This window comes from Rhinatrema bivittatum, chromosome 4 (genome assembly GCF_901001135.1).
Source record: "Rhinatrema bivittatum chromosome 4, aRhiBiv1.1, whole genome shotgun sequence".
NCBI classification, from domain to species: Eukaryota; Metazoa; Chordata; class Amphibia; order Gymnophiona; family Rhinatrematidae; genus Rhinatrema; species Rhinatrema bivittatum.
This window is the reverse complement of record NC_042618.1, coordinates 486,324,086-486,344,639: the sequence shown is the minus strand read 5'-3', so window position 1 is coordinate 486,344,639 and position 20,554 is coordinate 486,324,086. Positions and strand designations below refer to the sequence as shown.

General features: G+C 42.1%; 1 protein-coding gene across 3 annotated transcripts in view; it reads left to right on the top strand.

Moving 5' to 3' along the window:
- POLR3B (RNA polymerase III subunit B) overlaps positions 1–20,230 on the top strand; it is a 527,519-nt gene extending 507,289 nt beyond the window's left edge. For 2 of the 3 annotated variants that reach the window (XM_029597388.1, XM_029597387.1), the window contains 2 exons: positions 1,229–1,402; positions 18,543–20,230. In XM_029597388.1, the coding sequence (XP_029453248.1) occupies positions 1,229–1,402; positions 18,543–18,672 (304 nt within the window). In that variant the 3' untranslated portion in view covers positions 18,673–20,230. The remainder of the gene's footprint in view (positions 1–1,228; positions 1,403–18,542) is intronic. The other variant, XR_003856035.1, reaches the window with a different exon arrangement.
- Positions 20,231–20,554: the final 324 nt, after the last annotated feature.

Genomic DNA, 20,554 nt, shown 5'->3' with positions numbered 1-20,554 from the left:
TCCATCATCTAACAGTCCAACTGACACCCTCACAGGTTTCTTGCTTCAAATATATTTTAAAAAGTTTTTATTATGAGTTTTTGCCTCTATGGCCAACTTCAGTGCAAATTCTCTCTTCACCTGTCTTATCAATGTTTTACACTTTACTTGACATTGCTTATGCTTTATCCTCTTTTCTTCAGATGGATCCTTTTTCCAATTTTTGAAGGATGTTTTTTTGGCTAAAATAACCTCTTTCACCTCATCTTTTAACCATTGCCTTCCTTCCACCTTTCTTAATGCATGGAATACACCTGGACTGCGTGTCTAGGATTGTATTTTTAAACAATGTCCATGCCCGTTCAACACTTTTAACCTTTGCATCTGCACCTTTCAGTTTTTTTCAATTTTCTTCATTTTATCAAAGTTTCCCTTTTAAAAATTTAGTGTTAGAGCTGTAGATTTACTTATTGTCCCCTTCCAGTTATTGGTTTAAATTTGATCATGTTATGATCACTATTGCCAATTGGCCCCACCACTGTTACCTTTGTCACCAAATCCTGCGTTCCACTAAGAATTAAATCTAAAATAGCTCCCTCTCTTGTTGGTTCCTGAACCAATTGCTCCATGAAGCAGTCATTTATTACATCCAGGAACTTTATGTCTCTAGCAAGTCCTGATGTTAAATTTACCCAGTCAATATTGGGGTAATTGAAATCTCACTCTAGAACGTTATGAAATCCCAGTTTTTTCTTCAGTGTGCAATATTTCAATATACAACGTTTCATATATATGACTTTATGTAAAGGACCATCATAACTCCCATGGGCATACAAGCATCTTCGCTTTATGTATTGCCACCTCGGGTCATATACTGTCGGCTTTCTCTTTTGATTTAATTTAAAAGCTTTTCTATCTCCTTTTTGATAGTTTTCTTAAAGCTGGAATAGCTTCCTTGGCTAGTTTTGTGGTATCTTAAGGGTAACAAGGATAATTTGCATCCAATATGCTACTCATTACAACATCTGACTCACTTTTCCCAATTCAGCTCTCCAGAACTACCAATAACCATATGATAGTATATGTCATTCAGTGCCCTAGAAGTACCATTCTCTAGTCACTAATAATTCTGAATTCCCATCTGTTCTGATCAGATATTTGTTAGATTACTCCTTTGAAAACACATTTACAGGTCTGCATTGTGTTGAAATTTGCCTGACGCTAAATATAATTGTTTCTTGTTTTAAAGGCAACCTACTGAAGGCCGCTCACGTGATGGTGGTTTGCGTCTTGGAGAAATGGAACGGGACTGCTTGATTGGCTATGGAGCCAGCATGCTTCTTTTGGAGAGGCTGATGATTTCCAGTGATGCCTTTCAGGTGGACGTCTGTGGGCAGTGTGGGCTACTTGGCTACTCTGGCTGGTAAGTAGATGTTCACAATACATGTCCACTATATGTAGGCTTCGGCGGCCTATTTTGCATAGGCCGCCGGCGCACGTAAAGCCCCGGGACGCGCGTAAGTCCCGGGGCTTTTGAAAAGGGGCGGGAGGGGGCGGGCCCCGGTGTTTTGGGGGCAGGCCTGGGGGTGTGGCGCCGGCCCGGGGGCATGGTCGAGGCCTCCGGACCACGCCCCTGGGACCGGAGGACGGAGCGGGGCTGCCGGCGACGCGCGCAAAGTTAAGGGGGGGTTTAGATAGGGCCGGGGGGGTGGGTTAGGTAGGGGAAGGGAGGGGAAGGTGGGGGAAGGGCGAAAGAAAGTTCCCTCCGAGGCCGCTCCGAAATCGGAGCGGCCTCGGAGGGAACAGGCAGCGCGCGCTGGGCACGGCGCGTGCAGGTTGCACAAATGTGCACCCCCTTGCGCGCGCCGACCCCGGATTTTATAAGATACCCGCGGCTATGCGTGTATCTTATAAAATCCAGCGTACTTTTGTTCGCGCTCGCGCAAGGTTTTAAAATCTGCCCCTTAATTTGTAAACCATAATGAATTGGGTATGAATTTTGTATATTTTATTCTTGCCTTAAAGAGATTTGTATTTAAAAAGTGTTAAGATGCCTTCTAATTTGGATGATTGAGACTAAGTTTAACTTTACTTGGCAGTATCTCTTGTTTTGATGATCATTGTGAAAACTGCTAGCTGTGATCTCATTGACAACCAACTAACCAGATATGGTCTCTTGAATTATTCCATTCCAAGTCCAGAGCAGGGTTTAAGATTCTAAAAAAAATTAAATTTCAAAATACATCTTTTTTTCATGCTCACAAAAATTGACAGCAGATGACAGCCTAGCCCATCTACCTCAGCAACCAGAGCTCATCACTCCTTTGCCCTGTCATTACATAACAAATATATAGGGATTTTTAGGATTTCATCCCACAGTGTGTTATTGAACACAGAAAGTTAGAATTTTGTTTCCTGTAACTCAATGTGCACTGTCATTGTACCAATATGAGATAATAAATATTTTTAGTAATGATATTTATTTAGTAAACATGCTAATGGATTATAGCCCGTTCTTAAAGTAAGTTTTTATTTCATTTATTTTATTTTATATACTACTTCCATCGTTCTATGTAATTTCTCTCTCATTATTATATGTTCTATGTAAACCGATACAATGTGCAAATGGTTATCGGTATATAAAAACCTTTAAATAAATAAAATAAATACTTGTATTCCAAAGCAACCAAGTGGTTAACAAATAAAATAGTTCATGTAAAATATGCAGACTCAGAATTATAGGAAGTACCATCCCTGAGCCACCACAAAAATAGGATTTCCTAATTATTTCACTAACTGAGAGATGCATACATACATTCAAATATAATAAAATACCTTTTATTAATATCCTCAATAATAATGACCTAAGAATTAATACTTATAAAAAAAAATAACAAAATTGTTTTTATCTGAACAGTTTTTGACCACCTACAATATTCACAAAGAAAACAATAGGGCCCACCACAACAACAAAACATAAAAGGCAGGACAAAAAAAAAACAATCAACACAAAACAAAATCAACACATAGAAATTAAGCAAAAAAGCCCCAAAAGGAACCGATAACAAAAAGTCATAAGAACATAAGAAATTGTCATACTGGGTCGGACCAAGGGTCCATCAAGCCCAGCATCCTGTTTCCAACAGAGGCCAAACCAGGCCACAAGAACTTAGCAATTACCCAAACACCAAGAAGATCCCATGCTACTGATGCAATTAATAGCAATGGCTATTCCCTGAGTCAACTTGATTAATAGCAGTTAATGGACTTCTCCTTCATGAACTTATCCAAAGTTTTTTAAACCCAGGTATACTAACTGTATTAACTACATCCATTGGCAACAAATTCCAGAGCTTTATTGTGCGTTGAGTGAAAAAGAATTTTCTGTGATTAGTCTTAAATGTGCTACTTGCTAACTTCATGGAGTGCCCCCTAGGCCTTCTATTATCCGAAAGAGTAAATAACCGATTCACATCAACTCGTTCTAGACCTCTCATGATCTTAAACATCTCTATCATATCCCCCCTCAGCCGTCTCTTCTCCAAGCTGAAAAGTCCTAACCTCTTCAGCCTTTCCTCATAGGGGAGCTGTTCCATTCCCTTTATCATTTTGGTTGGCCTTTTCTGTACCTTCTCCATCACAACTATATCTTTTTTGAGATGCGGTGACCAGAATTGTACACAGTATTCAAGGTGCGGTCTGACCATGGAGCGATACAGAGGCATTATGACATTTTCTGTTTTATTCACAATTCCCTTTCTAATAATTCCCAACATTCTGTTTGCTTTTTTGACTGCTGCAGCACACTGAGCCGACGATTTCAATGTGTTATCCACTATGACACCTAGATCTCTTTCCTGGGTGGTAGCTCCTAATATGGAACCTAACATTGTGTAACTACAGCAAGGGTTATTTTTCCCTATATGCATCACCTTGCACTTATCCACATAGGAATTTATGAAAACAAAAGAAGTCTTCAGCATTGTCAAAAAATGATGAGTCCATCCTAATGTTGGGCATGGATATTGAAATATAGCCTACACCTCCAGGTGACTTGAAAAGATTACTGTGAAAGGTAGAATTTAAACCAGGTCAGTACAGTCCTGTCTAAACTTATCTCTACCAGTCAACCAAAAAGTATTTTAAGGTAAATGGCATCAAAGGCTATAGCTCATGTCAATAAAGATCAGAAACATGCCCTTCCTACCCTCAGCTCTGAATCTGATGTCATTGACTAGGGCAACCAAAGCACTCGGTATTATGATCTCTTCAGAACTCCGAGTGACCAAGATAAAAACATTGGTCTTAGAGATGGGCAGTGTGTGACAGGCAGATTTGTGGTGTTACATACTGCTGCTAGTGCGTAGCTTTCAGCTCCAAATCTATTGGCTGAAGATGGATTTTTGTGACAGCTCAAGCTAACTACTGAACCAAAAACCAGGAAACTGAAGGAAGCTGGGAAAGCTGCATAATCTGCTGATAGCAAGGAAAGAGAAAATGTAAAAATATTTAAAGTGCAGGCCCTGAAGGGATTGTGAAGACCTTTGCTGCTTATTATTCACTACACCAAGCAGAACTGGAGACTCAGACAATTGTGAAGACATAATCTGTTTGCATATAACGTTTGGGAGATCCCTTGTGAATGCATCTAAATTACATAAGGCGAGTTATATTATATAAGAAAGAATAGCGGGGCTTCGAGCATTCCCCAGTGTGTCTGTTGCATGATGACGTCTGCATTGGTTGTTTGCTGTGCTGGGTCCCCATGCTCTGGTGACTATTCAGTGAACAGCCTAAAGAAGCGGACAGCAGATCCTCCTGCTGACAACCAAAGGTGGAGGGAGATACCTGGGCTGCTACAGGTGCCAGCAGGGCTGAAGTAACAAAAAAAAACCAGAGGGATAGACCCAGCTGCAGCCACCACTGGAACCGGGCTGAAGTAAAACAAGAGAGAACCAGCTATGGGCCACCGCTGGAGCCCAGGCTGGCGGAGGCCAAAGAATGAGCAGAGGCACAATAGTGTGAGATTGGGAGCCTGCTTGGGTGTGTGTGTGCACCTGTGAGAGAGATGGGGAGCCTGCTTGTGTGTGTGTGTGTGCACCTGTGAGAGAGATTGGGAGCCTGCTTGTGTGTGTGTGTGCACCTGTAAGAGAGATTGGGAGCCTGCTTGTGTGTGTGTGTGTGTGTGTGCACCTGTGAGAGAGATTGGGAGCCTGCTTGGGTGTGTGTGTGTGCACCTGTGAGAGAGATTGGGAGCCTGCTTGGGTGTGTGTGTGTGCACCTGTGAGAGAGATTGGGAGCCTGCTTGGGTGTGTGTGTGTGCACCTGTGAGAGAGATTGGGAGCCTGCTTGGGTGTGTGTGTGCACCTGTGAGAGAGATTGGGAGCCTGCTTGGGTGTGTGTGTGCACCTGTGAGAGAGATGGGGAGCCTGCTTGGGGGTGTGTGTGCACCTGTGAGAGAGATTGGGAGCCTGCTTGGGTGTGTGTGCACCTGTGAGAGAGATGGGGAGCCTGCTTGGGTGTGTGTGTGTGTGTGTGCACCTGGGAGAGAGATTGAGAGCCTGCTTGGGGGTGTGTGTGCACCTGTGAAAGAGATTGGGAGCCTGCTTGGGTGTGTGTGTGCACCTGTGAGAGAGATTGGGAGCCTGCTTGGGGGTGTGTGTGCAACTGTGAGAGAAATTGGGAGCCTGCTTGGTGTGTGTGCACCTGTGAGAGAGATTGGGAGCCTGCTTGGGTGTGTGTGTGCACCTGTGAGAGAGATGGGGAGCCTGTTTGGGTGTGTGTGTGCACCTGTGAGAGAGATTGAGAGCCTGCTTGGGTGTGTGTGTGCACCTGTGAAAGAGATTGGGAGCCTGCTTGGGTGGGTGTGTGCACCTGTGAGAGAGATTGGGAGCCTGCTTGGGTGTGTGTGTGCAACTGTGAGAGAAATTGGGAGCCTGCTTGGTGTGTGTGCACCTGTGAGAGAGATTGGGAGCTTGCTTGTGTTGTGATACAGAGGCATTATGATATCCTCTGTTTTATTCTCCATTCCTTCCCTAATAATCCCCAGCATTCTGTTTGTGTATGATATATGAACACAAGATGAGGTCACACCATGGAGTGATACAGAGGCATTATGATATTCTCTGTTTTATTCTCCAGTCCTTTCCTAATAATCCCCAGCATTCTGTTTGTGTATGATATATGAACACAAGATGAGGATGCACCATGGAGTGATACAGAGACATTATGATATTCTCTGTTTTATTCTCCATTCCTTTCCTAATAATCCCCAGCATTCTGTTTGTGTATGATATATGAACACAAGATGAGGATGCACCATGGAGTGATAGAGACATTATGATATTCTCTGTTTTATTCTCCATTCCTTTCCTAATAATCCCCAGCATTCTGTTTGTGTATGATATATGAACACAAGATGAGGATGCACCATGGAGTGATACAGAGGCATTATGATATTCTCTGTTTTATTCTCCATTCCTTTCCTAATAATCCCCAGCATTCTGTTTGTGTATGATATATGAACACAAGATGAGGATGCACCATGGAGTGCTATAGAGGCATTATGATATTCTCTGTTTTATTCTCCATTCCTTTCCTAATAATCCCCAGCATTCTGTTTGTGTATGATATATGAACACAAGATGAGGATGCACCATGGAGTGATAAAGAGACATTATGATATTCTCTGTTTTATTCTCCATTCCTTTCCTAATAATCCCCAGCATTCTGTTTGTGTATGATATATGAACACAAGATGAGGATGCACCATGGAGTGATAGAGACATTATGATATTCTCTGTTTTATTCTCCATTCCTTTACTAATAATCCCCAGCACTCTGTTTGTGTATGATATATGAACACAAGATGAGGATGCACCATGGAGTGATACAGAGGCATTATGATATTCTCTGTTTTATTCTCCATTCCTTTCCTAATAATCCCCAGCATTCTGTTTGTGTATGATATATGAACACAAGATGAGGATGCACCATGGAGTGATAGAGACATTATGATATTCTCTGTTTTATTCTCCATTCCTTTCCTAATAATCCCCAGCATTCTGTTTGTGTATGATATATGAACACAAATGAGGATGCACCATGGAGTGATACAGAGACATTATGATATTCTCTGTTTTATTCTCCATTCCTTTCCTAATAATCCCCAGCATTCTGTTTGTGTATGATATATGAACACAAGATGAGGATGCACCATGGAGTGATATAGAGGCATTATGATATTCTCTGTTTTATTCTCCATTTCTTTCCTAATAATCCCCAGCATTCTGTTTGTGTATGATATATGAACACAATTTGAGGATGCACCATGGAGTGATATAGAGACATTATGATATTCTCTGTTTTATTCTCCATTCCTTTCCTAATAATCCCCTGCATTCTGTTTGTGTATGATATATGAACACAAGATGAGGATGCACCATGGAGCGATACAGAGACATTATGATATTCTCTGTTTTATTCTCCATTCCTTTCCTAATAATCCCCAGCATTCTGTTTGTGTATGATATATGAACACAAGATGAGGATGCACCATGGAGTGATAGAGACATTATGATATTCTCTGTTTTATTCTCCATTCCTTTCCTAATAATCCCCAGCACTCTGTTTGTGTGTGATATATGAACACAAGATGAGGATGCACCATGGAGTGATATAGAGGCATTATGATATTCTCTGTTTTATTCTCCATTCCTTTCCTAATAATCCCCAGCATTCTGTTTGTGTATGATATATGAACACAAGATGAGGTCTCACCATGGAGTGATACAGAGGCATTAAGATAATCTCTGTTTTATTCTCTATTCCTTTCTTAATAATCCCCAGCATTCTGTTTGCTTTCTTGGCTGCTGTTAAACACTGAGCAGAAGATTTCAATGTATTTTCAACGATGATGCCTAGATCCTTTTCCTGAGTAGTGACTCCTGTGTGGAACCTTGCATTGTGTAGCCATAATTTGGGTTGCTCTTCCCTAAGTGCATCACTTTGCAGTTGTCTACATTAAATTTTATTTGCTATTTGCATTGTCCTCTTGCAGTTTCTCACAATCCTCTTGTGATTTGACAGCTTTGAATAATTTTGTGTCATTGGCAGATCTGATCACCTTACTTATTCCTATTTCCAGGTCATTTATAAATATATTAAGCATTATTTGTCCCAGAACAGATCCCTGGGAGTCTCCACTATTCACCTTTGGGAAAATTTACCAATTAGGCCTACTCTCTGTTTTCTGTCTTTTAACCAGTTGGCAATCCACAATAGGACACTGCAACCCTAATCCTTGACTTTCTAATTTCCTAAGACGTCTCTCATGAGGAATGCTTTCTGGAGATCCAGATACACGATATCAGCCAGATCACCTTTATCCACGTTTATTTACGCCCTCAAAAAATATGGCAAATTTGTGAGCTTTCAGTTATTGGATATTCTGTTCATCTGCTGCTTTGAAATATGTTTTGTCTGAATTCTGTCAGGCTGTAAGTTACCTCTGAATGATTAGCTCAGTATTGCATTTGTGAGGCATTGAAGCAACTACTGCACAGAACGCATAGGCGTGAGTGAAAAATACCCTGCGGTCTGCCCCTGAGGAAGAAATATATGTTATAACATTATTGGATTATAACTTGTAGTTTATACTTTATTTGACATTTCCTGATTTCTAAGAATTATTAGTATTGGTGAAATAATTATAACTAATTCCCCCTCCCTCTTAAATAACAGAGGGAGTGTGCAGATAGACAGATTTCTTGATTATTCATTCCAATAATGCTTACCCTCAGCTCCAGGAAGGCCATGCCTGAGTCCTGAAGATAGATGAAGGCAAGGAGCTGTAGACCAGTCAGGATATCTTCCTGATGACGTTACATCATTTGCAGGTCGTATACCTGTCAGTCACAAGTGATGTCTAGATGAGGGGCATAGGCTTTACTTTTCTGAAATTTCTGCCTGGATACAGGTGAGGTGGGGGTGAGGCTGTGCTAGGCTTCTCACAACTTTTCCCCTTGGCCCTGTTGGATTTGCTGTGCCATTGTTGTCTTCACAGTGATCTGAATCTCTAGTTGGTGCGGTGAATAATAAGCTAAGGTCTTGGCAAGTTCTTGGAGGCCTGTACAGCTTGCATTTTAAATATTTTTACAATTGCTCTTTCATTGTTGTCAGCATTTTCAGCAGCTTCCTTCAGTTTCCATGTTTGTCGATTCAGTAGTTAGCTTGAGTTGTTACAAAACTAAGCAGTACATAATACAACAAATGCATTTGTATGACACACAAGCATGCCTGAATGCGCCTTCGTGCTACTCTCTGTGGTGCAAACATGCCTTGATGTTCCCACATGCTTACCAATTTTTTTTTAAAGTCTGGAAGCTTACAGATCTGAACAAACCAGAAATAGGTAACATTAATTGCTCTGGCCAAGTTTGGATTTAAAATTCCAAGTTGGTTTTGAGGTAGACAAATGCAAAGGAGATTAAAATTTTCAAGTCGCATATATATATATATATATATATATATATTTATTTTTTTTTGCTAGTATTCCTCAAAACCACTCCATTGTTTTTTGAGAAATATATCAGACAGATAAGAGATTAGGATTGGCAGGATAAAAGATGTAACAATTTAACATAGAAGTTAGTGCTAAAACTATAATTCTGGGAGCTGTACAATTAACATACATTCACAACTATCTTAGTGTGTATTTTTTTACTTTATTTTAAACAAGAATATCTTGCTATAGAAAAAAATGTGTATATAACATATCAAAAAATAAAATAAAGAAAATATCAACACATTTATTTATTTATTTATTTATTTATTTAAGGCTTTTATATACCGACTTTCTTGATACAAATCAAATCAACTCTGTTTACATCGAACAAGCAGTTAACCATAACCAATTAACAAAAGACAAAATTTGATGAAGCATAAAGTTACATTATAACAAGGGAGCAGAAACTGGGGATAGGAAAATAAAGGGGGGAGAACAGAGATATTATACTATGTACAGGTGAGGGTGTGGGAGGGAGGCAAAGGAGCCAATGTCATTATGACGTATTAGTGTGTCTTAGTGCTTGTTTAATTACAGTGGAGATGGGAACTGTTCTGAGTCAAGCTATTGGACTAAGAACAGGGAAAGGCTCGACCGAAAAGCCATGTCTCGAGTTTCTTTTTAAAAGTTAGGAGACAGGTTTCCTGCCTGAGGTCCGGGGGCATGGCGTTCCAGATGGAGGGACCTATTGTTGAGAATGCCCTGTCTCTTATATTTGAGTGGTGCACCGCTTTGATTGGAGGAACGTGTAAAGATCCTTTGTAGGCTTCCCTTAAGGGTCTGGCTGTAGAGTGAAGTTTGAGAGGGTGTAGCAGGTCAAGAGGCGTCTGATGGTGAATGTTTTTGTGAATGATTGTAAGTGATTTATGTAGAATCCTAAAGTTTACTGGGAGCCAATGAAGATCTTTTAATATGGGAGAGATGTGCTCTCTCCGATTAGTATTCGTCAGGATTCTCGCCGCCGCGTTTTGAAGCAGCTGGAGGGGTTTTATTGTAGTAGCAGGAAGACCTTGCAAGATGGAGTTGCAGTAATCGACCTTAGAGAACAGGATGGCTTGGAGGACCGATCTGAAATCATGATAGAAGAGAAGCGGCTTGAGTTTTTTGAGAACCTGTAGTTTGTAGAAGCACTCCTTTGTAGTGTGGTTTATAAATTTCTTTAGGCTCAGGTGACTGTCTATTATGACTCCAAGGTCGCTTGCGTGGGAAATTTGTGTGTTGGTGTGTAGCTTTTGATGGAAGGGACTATCTTCTGGGGTGATGAGCAGGAGTTCTGTCTTGTTAGTGTTAAGCACCAGGTTGAGGCTTGAAAGGTAGAGCTTGATCGTTTGCAAGTGAGAATCCCATGTTTTGAGAGCTGAATCCAGTGAATTAGATATGGGGATTAAAATTTGAACGTCGTCTGCATATATGTAGAACTTCAGATTTAATTTTGAGAGTAAATGACAGAGAGGGAGTAGGTAGATATTGAACAGAGTGGGCGATAATGCCTTGGGGGACTCCGAATGGGGAGTTAGATATGGGGATTAAAATTTGAACGTCGTCTGCATATATGTAGAACTTCAGATTTAATTTTGAGAGTAAATGGCAGAGAGAGGGAGTAGGTAGATATTGAACAGAGTGGGCGATAATGCCTTGGGGGACTCCGAATGGGGAGTTAGTGCGAGTGGATTCTTTGTTATTGATTTTAACCTTGTAGCCTCTGTTGCTAAGGAAAGAGTCGAACCATCTGAGGGCGGGTCCTGCGACTCCTATGTCTCATAACCGGTTTATAAGGGTAGTATGATTTACGGTATCGAAAGCCGCTGAGATGTCAAGAAGAGCTAAGAGGAAGGACTGTCCTTTGTCAATGCCAGTGTATAGCTGATCTAGGAGTGAGATGAGGAGAGTTTCAGTGTTGTGTTCTTTTCGGAATCCATATTGTGAAGGGTGTAGAATATTATGTTCCTCCAGGTAATTTGAAAGTTGGTTATTTACGATTTTCTCCATGATCTTGGCTACAAACGGCAGATTTGATATGGGGTGGTAGTTGTTGGGATCATCTGGGTCCAGGTTCGGTTTTTTGAGAATGGGTTTAAGGGTGGCCAATTTGAGAGCGTCCGGGAAGATTCCTTGTGAGAGGGAGCAGTTGATAATATCTGCTAGATGTTTAAAGAAGGATTCTGGTATGAGAATCAGGAGTTTGGATGGGATTTGGTCTAGAGGGTGAGAGGAGGGTTTCATTCTTTTTATCAGGGTTTCCACCTCTATAGCATAGGTGGGATCAAAGGATTCCAAACCAACATCTAGGTTCGGGCGAAGGGGCGGATCTGGAGATAGCATGTTAGGATTAGTAGGTAATCTAGCCAGGGTATTGGAGATTTTGTTCTAGAAGAATAAGGCCAGATCATTGGCTTTCGATTGGGCTAGGTCATCGGGGATTGTAGGGGGGGCAGTCTTGGTGAGTTCTGATACATACGAGAAGAGTGCCTTCGCGTCGAAGATCATATCATGTATACGGTGGGCATAGAAATCTTTTTGTTCGTAGCATTGCAGTTCTGTATTGATGGAGAGCGGCTTTGTATAGGGTTAGGGAGTGAGGGTTGGGGTTCTTCCTCCATTCCTTTTCTTTCCGTCTCAGGCCTTGCTTTTGGGCACGGAACTCCTTTGAGAACCATGGCTGCTTGTTTTTTTGAGAGGGGTTTACATTTTTTGTTGTCAGTGGGCATAAGTTGTTGGTGATAGTTTCTGTGATGTTTTGCCAAGCGAGGAAGGCTGCATTGGGGTTTGATAGATCCAGGTTAGTAAGTTCTTTGATCAGCGAGTTGTTGAGGGCTTCTGATGGGCAGGGTTTCCTGTAGTGGAGGGTGGAGAGCTGAGGGGGTGCAGACAATCTTGTCATCGATCTGAGGGTGGAGGAGATCAAGAAATGGTCTGACCATGGGACCGGGAGGCAAAGAGGGGGGGAGAGAGGGGAGAGGCTGGTGTTTGTGAAGATAAGGTCGAGAGTGTGACCTGCTTTATGTGTGGGTTGGTTGACGAGTTGTTTGAAGCCCATGTCCGAAAGGGAGGATAAAAAGGCTTCGCAGTTGGAAGATTGAGGCTTGGCGTCTATGTGTAGATTAAAGTCCCCAAGGATAATGGCTGGTGAATCCAGGTTTAAGTATTTTGCAATTATTTCCACTATAGGGGAGGCATCTAGGTCTAATAATCCAGGGGGGGGCGTATGTGAGGAGGATTTGGAGAGATTTGGATTTGAATAGGCCAACCTCTATTTTTGGTATTGTATTGATAGGTTGTGGGGTGAGATTAAGTGCTTTTTTGGCAGCCAGAAGGAGACCTCCCCATTTTTTCTTTTGTCTAGGGATGGAGAAGACATCATACATCTGGGTAGGAAGTTCATTTGTCAGGACTGTGACTGTAGGCTTCAGCCAAGTCTCTTTGATGGCACATATGTCTGGTTTGGCGTCAAGCAGGTAGTCGTGTAGAATGTGGGGTTTTTTGTGGTTGATTGGGCATTGCATAGTGTTAGAGTGAATAGAGCAAGTCCAAGGAGTTGAGTAAGAGGGGAGATCATGACCGGGGTGAGATTTCTGCGGGATATAAGATGGTATCGCAGCGGAGGCTTCATCTTGAGGGAAGTACTGCGATATAATATGGGTATTGAGTATCCTAGCATCCTAATTGGATTATTGTATTCGCTTGGAACAGGATTTGTCAGCAGTGGTTATCCTGTGGCCTGAGGGGATATGATGAGTTATGGATATGGTCTATGAGTGGGGTAAGATTGGTGAAGAGTAGCGGTGATGTTCCGTAGTTGGACGAATGCTGGAGTGGCTGGATGACTGCTGGAGTGGCTGAGTGGATGCTTGACGACTGCTGGAGTGGCTGGATGACTGCTGGAGTGGCTGAGTAGATGCTAGATGAATGCTGGAATGGCTAGATGACTGCTGGAGTGGCTGAGTGGATGCTAGACGAATGCTGGAGTGGCTGGATGACTGCTGGAGTGGCTGAGTAGATGCTAGATAAAAGCTGGAGTGGCTAGATGACTGCTGGAGTGGCTGAGTGGATGCTAGATGAATGCTGGAGTGGCTGGATGACTGCTGGAGTGGCTGAGTAGATGCTAGACGAATGCTGGAGTGGCTGGATGACTGCTGGAGTGGCTGAGTGGATGCTAGACGAATGCTGGAGTGGCTGGATGACTGCTGGAGTGGCTGAGTAGATGCTAGACGAATGCTGGAGTGGCTGGATGACTGCTGGAGTGGCTGAGTGGAAGCTGGATGGAAGATGGAGTTGGATGGGTGGTTGTTGGAGAGGCTAGGCGAATGTTGGGGGGAGAACTGATGTAGGAGAGCTTGAGGTCGGTGTGTGTAGAAAGTCCGGATGGTGTAGAATGTGAGGTTGCAGCTTCTATGTTCTGGGGCGCACAAAGGAGCTGGCCCCTTTGTCACGCTCCTTCGGCGCGCGGTGCCTGTAGGGAGTGCTGGGGTTTAAAGCCCCTGAAGAAGCCTCCCTATTGGTCCTCGGGCTTCCTTCCCTCCGATTGGTAGGTCGTCGGGGTGGAGGCGGAGCTCGAGGTCGGCACAGCGAGCCTCTTACAGGCCTTACCCCGATGGGCTCTCGCGCCGGCTGCGCAGGCCCAGGCTCCCACCCCTGTCCGGTCGTCCGCTTCGGGTTCCGGGTCCGGGCGCGCGAGTTACCCTTAGACAGTAACTTTAAAAGTGTCACACAGGTGTACATGAAGTCGCATATTGAACATAAGAACATGCCATACTGGGTCAGACCAAGGGTCCATCAAGCCCAGCATCCTGTTTCCAACAGTGGCCAATCCAGGCCATAAGAACCTGGCAATTACCCAAACATTCAGGTATTGATTTATTATATTTATTTATTTAAAGGCTTTTTTATACCGACATTAGTGGGTACATCATATCGGGTTACATCAAACAGTAGATGGAAAGTACAAAGAACAGGGAAAAGGGGAGGGGACAACACAGTGCAACAATTAGAGAAAACTAAATAGAGGAACAGGAAAAAAAACTGGAGAGATAACATTAACATAATAACTTAGAGGCCTAAGTTAGTAGTAATGAGTTAATGTGCATGGACCTAGTCTGGGTAAGCCTGGTATTGATTTTTGAAAGCCCTCACAGGCCCCTGTTCATGATTCCTGTGCGTGCACATGGACAAAGCTATTTTATATCATGCACGCTGGATTTTAATATCCACGCGCATGTACAGGCGGGTGGCCTCTTGCGCGCACGCAGTCCTGGTCGGCCTCCTCCCCACCCAGACCCCTCCCCCGTCCCACCCCTTTTCGTTGGCTTGGCTCTTCAGCATGTACCGGGGGTTAAGCGCATGGCCAGGCCATTTCTAAAATGCGCTCGGCGTGTGCAAGGCCTGGCCACGCATAACCCCCAGATTTTATGCCCACAATGCTTTGAAAATTCAGGGATCAATGAATAGATCCCATGCTACTAATTCTTATTGATTAATAGCAGCTTATGGGCTTCTACTCGCACCCATGGATGCAGCCTTTTTAAAATATGCGCATATCTTATAAAATTGGCTGGACACACATAAATGTGCACGCCATTTTATAGGGATGCGCACATGTGCCACCTGTATCGCATAAATGGGGGAATTTTAATATACATGCATGCCAATGCAATTACCAGTTAAACCAGTTCATTCCCAGTTTGCCCAGTAATAAGATAGGACTTCCTAACACCCCCCCCCCCCCCCCCCCCCCTCCGGCTAACTAACTCTTTTACCCTACCTGCCCCAAACCTTAAAACCCCAATGACTTACACGCCATCTGTAGCAGAAGTGAAGTTAGGGGGTAGGGGACCCCAGCGTGCACTCGTGCTTTCCATTTAAATTCCCAAATGCCCACACCCTGCCCCTTTTTTGGAGTTTTTCTCTTGTGCACATACCAGGAGATGCCAGCCCGAGACACGTGCATCTCCCTCATTTAAAATCTACATCTTAGAGGCAAAAAAGAAGGGATCCAAAAGTTCCAAGCTAGACAGAGTAAAGAGAATAAGAAATATTATTTTATTTTAGCACCAGACTACAAAATCACACAGGTTCCTTGCAGTCTAGGAAAAAGCACAATTGTAAAAGCTGAAAAAAGATATATTTAATATAAGTACATAATACTTCCCATGCTGGATCAGACCAAAGGTCCATAAAGCCCAGAATCCTGTCTCCAACAGTGGCCAAGCCAGGACACAATACCTGGCAGGATCCCAAGGGGTAGAAGGATCCTATGCTGCTTATTAAGATATTAAATACGTTTGCAAGGAAATCAAATTATAAAGGAGGCCTCCAAACGCATAGCAAGAATTTTTTTTTTCCTATGGGTCTGTGTGGGACTAGAAATATTGGGGAAAAGCCAGACCTTTTGTTAATAGAATAGAGCAGAAGTCCTCTCTTGAGAAAAAGCAAATGAAATAAGAAGTGTTCCTCGGAAGATCTTTCCAAGATATCCCTGACATTCACATTGAGGACTTAGCCTTCAATTTGAACTCTAACATATCCTCGTTCTCCCACAGACAGCATAAGGAACACAAAGCCCTAGAAATAAGAGGAAGTGCTTCTGAGGGTAACTAAAATCTTCAGAAGATATTCCCTATTGGATAGGATGCTAAGATGTTCTAGTTAAAATTTTGCAGTAGGTTGTCTTACATTATATAACATTGCTTTACATCCAAAATGTTTAGATAAAGTTTGAATATCCTACACATTCTGTAAAATAGCCAGAGATTAGTATCTAAATAGTACAGAAGAAGTATGAAGGAAGAGTCACTGCCATCTTGCAGCATGTGAGAGGATACAGTAACTGAGAATGAAGAAGTATGAGATGATGAACTCTTCAGCAAGAAACAAGAGATAATTTGTTTTCAGCCTTCTTTAAAGGCTTCAAGTTAGATTTCAAAAGTTCTGCTATCACAAACTCAGCAGACCATTTTCAAAGCTATTTACATAGAACCAGAGAATATGACGGCAGAAAAAGACCGTACGGCCCTTCCAGTCTCATCGATAGAAAGAGAATATGAAGGCAGATAAAGACCGTACAGCCCTTCCAGTCTCATCGATAGAAAGAGAATATGACATCAGATAAAGACCGTATGGCCCTTCCAGTCTCATCCATAGAAAGAGAATATGAAGGCAGATAAAGACCGTACGGCCCTTCCAGTCTCATCCATAGAAAGAGAATATGACGGCAGATAAAGACCGTACGGCCCTTCCAGTCTCATCCATAGAAAGAGAATATGAAGGCAGATAAAGACCGTACGGCCCTTCCAGTCTCATCCATAGAAAGAGAATATGACGGCAGATAAAGACCGTACGGCCCTTCCAGTCTCATCCATAGAAAGAGAATATGACATCAGATAAAAACCAGTCTGCCTCACGCATAAATCAGCTGTCTAAACATTTCCCTCACATATGTGGAGGTCCATGACAAGTCATCTAGCTGCATAACGAGGAGGTGTTCCTGGGATGTGTTTTTGAGATTGAATTTTCCATTGAACATCTACCCACAGAAGAAGCAAATGTGAAAGTCTGTGAGTACGTTGTAGAGATGCATTTTGTCTTTGAAGCTCGGTGCAAAGCCTGCAGACACTATGAAAATTGTCCCTGAAAGTCCCATCTATCATTTCTCCCACATGCTGGTAACTGCTTCAGCTGGGGACGTTTTCCTCTGTTATGCTAAAACGTCATTACACAATGAATACATGATTTACAAAGCTATAAAGTACCGAATACACGTTTGAAATTGTGAGCAGTAGCATTAATTCTGAAGGCTTCAACCTGGGCCACTGTCTGTTTGCTCATCTTTCATATACATTTATAATTCAATCATTTAAAAAAAAACCTCTAAAATGGAGGTATATCTTACATTTACTGACCTGGCTGGACAGCATTTACATACCAACTCTTAAGGATTTTCTTTGGGAAATATTGTAGGTGGATGTGTTTGTCCAGGAAGTTTGGGGAAAGCACTTTTTTAAGTAGCTGAGATGAAGGAAAGTGGCAATGTAGAATTCTTGTTCTATTTTTTGTGATTTTGGCTCCATTCCTCAAGACTGCATCACAGAAGCTTATTTTTTTTTAATGTCGTACTCTGTCAGCCCACTCCCTTACTCTCCCCTCTCAACAATTGCATCCAGATTCAGATATCTTCACTGGCATGACAATTGTATATGTATGTGATGTGTAAAACCGAACACCGGTATATACCAATAAATAAATAAATATTGCCAGTGTTCTACATAGAATTATTAAGGGTAAGAAAAGAGGGAATAAGTCATTGTTATAGAATTTACAGGTCTACAAAGCTGTTCACCTTTCCAAGGCAAATCCTTACAAGTTGCAGCCTAAATGCTGTTTAGCCATTTCACATTTAAGTTTAAGGTAAGTTAAATGTGAGATATACTCTCCACTTTAGAGTTTTTTCTTTAAGATGACTGAATATGAATGCATCACATACAATAGGATTTATTCTGCTCTTACAGTAATTGCTTTGTTTTAGAATTCTGTTTTTATTTTTTTATAATTTTATGAATGTTTTATTGTGAGCCGCCTAATGACTTCGGCATATAAACAATAACATAACAAAGGTGCACGAATTGACAGTAGCCAGGGTTGAAGTCTTGATAATCAGTGCTACTGCTTAAAAGTTTAAAACTTTTCATAATTCAACCTCTTTTTGTGACTGTTACTCTGTCTCCAGTATATGTGCAAGCATTTTTCTATGTAAATAAATTAATGGAGGGAGAATGTTCTTAGCAGATAGAGCCATGGACCCAGCTGTAGTCAGCTTATTCTCCCTGGATATGCATCCAGTTTTTTTCGCTCAGGCATGCAGCCAATGGTATAGTCTTAGACTGTAGTAATCCTAACTCCCCATCTAGGGATCAAACAGTACTTCCTCACACTGCTTTACATGTTAGACACAGGTGATTTAAGCTTTCATGTGAACTTGTTACTTAACTGGTTGTTTCTTTTCTAGGTGCCATTACTGCAAATCCTCGTGCCACGTTTCATCCCTCCGCATCCCCTATGCATGCAAACTATTGTTTCAAGAACTGCAATCCATGAATATTATACCCCGACTCAAGCTATCCAGGTACAACGAATAAAGCAGCAGATCATCCGCACACGTAAAGGAGATGCCTGGAGTATGTGTGCATGCCTAGGAGCCTCTGCCGAGAGCAGTAATGACTGTGAAGGCACACGCTGAGTTCTTTTCTGCTTCCCCCTCCTGTTATTGAAAGTTGACAAAGTTTGTTTCTGTACAAAGGCAGTTGGAGCCAGAAGCAGCCAAGATAAATGAGCTTTGTGACGGGTCTGAACGAAAACAAGCAAGGCATCCTGTGCGTTATTTTCAAACTATAAACTGAGTCGGAAATTGAAAAAGTGCTGTGACCACATATCTATTAACTGGACTGGTAAACTATAGTGATAAAAGCACAGAGAAATAAAGGAAAGAATGTATTTTATTATTAGAGCTAAGATCAGCTTTTTAGGTTCTGTCCAGTCCATTTCTCTTTCTTAGTCTTTTTGGGAGGTTTTTGGCAACACACAATTGATCAGAGCTGGCAACAGATAAAATGCTTTGTCTCTTAAGTAGAAGTCCTGCGTATTTGCCATTTGGAAATTATTCTGCTAAATCCATGCCATCACTTCTTGCAGGGCAGATAAGCGTGGGCTCCCTATGCTTCTGAAATTCTCTCCGAAAATAAAGTGCTTGGGGGGTTTTTATCTGTTGGTGCTGCAGTTGATATCATCTCAGCTTTCAAGTTAGAAATCATTGATCTGCTCAGTCTGGTGGAATTCTTTGTCCTTCCTGCTTGTGGACTCATCGAACAGTAACCAGGGCCTGTTCTGAGGCTCAGCTTCTACTCAGCGAAGTCCACAGCAAACAATAAAAATATAAACTAAATCCATTGCCGCTCTTATGTGACATAGCACCTTCACGATCTAGCAAAAGAGGGAAAAAATAGTTTCTATCATAGGTTAATGGAGGGGTAGGCGATACCAATACTCACATGCTGTCCAGCATGAATATACGTGAGAAACATCTGCATATAATGAAGGCTCATGAATATTCAGTCTAGATACTTTAAAACCTGATTTGGATTAATGGTCGTATTTAACACTGTTTTTCCAATTTAAGAATATTTTTGTGTAAGTGCAGTAAAACTGAAACCGTTCTATATGGAGTAGCAGCCTAGTGGGCTGCAAACCAGGGCTCCGATCCCATCAATGCTCCTAGTGACCCTGGGGAGTTCGCTTCCCCCTCCATTTCCTCCGATACAGACCTTAGATTGTGAGCCTCTGGGGACAGGACCATCAAGTTCTACTGAGTTTATTAGTAAATGGAAAAAGCAGAAATGTTCAGAAGGAAATTACGTAGCAATAATTATCTTCCTCCACTCCATATTTCACGGAATATCCGCAGAGAAGGTCAATGAGACATTGTTAAATAGCAACTTAATAAACAAGAGAATGTGTTAAATCCTCTGTGGACATTAAAATCACTGACCCCAGGAATACAAAATTCAGGATTTCTTTACCTTCAGCTTCTGCGGTGAGGTCTAAACCAGGGCAAACATTGCAGCTTTCACCCATGTAGATTTGTGCTTGTGCCTTATATGTCCTTTCTCTGTTGAGAAATGTTTTTTTTTCCCTTTAATAAAAAAAAAAAAAAAAAACAGATCTTCTCGTGCAGTCAGTTATTTTGTATTCAGAAATGGCAACATGCAAGTGCCTTCAAGTGTTGCACTATGTGCTCTCTCAAAGATGAGAGTCCGGGGGAAAACCCCACATTTCTACTTGTAGCTGTCACCCTGCAAGAGATTCAGTCAGTAAAGCTACAAGCTGGTCCTAGGGCCTGGTAGAAAAGATCAGGGCAATGATTGAGGCTCTGCTGGTGGGGTGCTCCAGCCAAAGTAGTTTCAACTGCTTCAGCTTCTTGGCATGACAGTAAAAACGTTTTTCCACTTCCTCCACAGGAGTGGT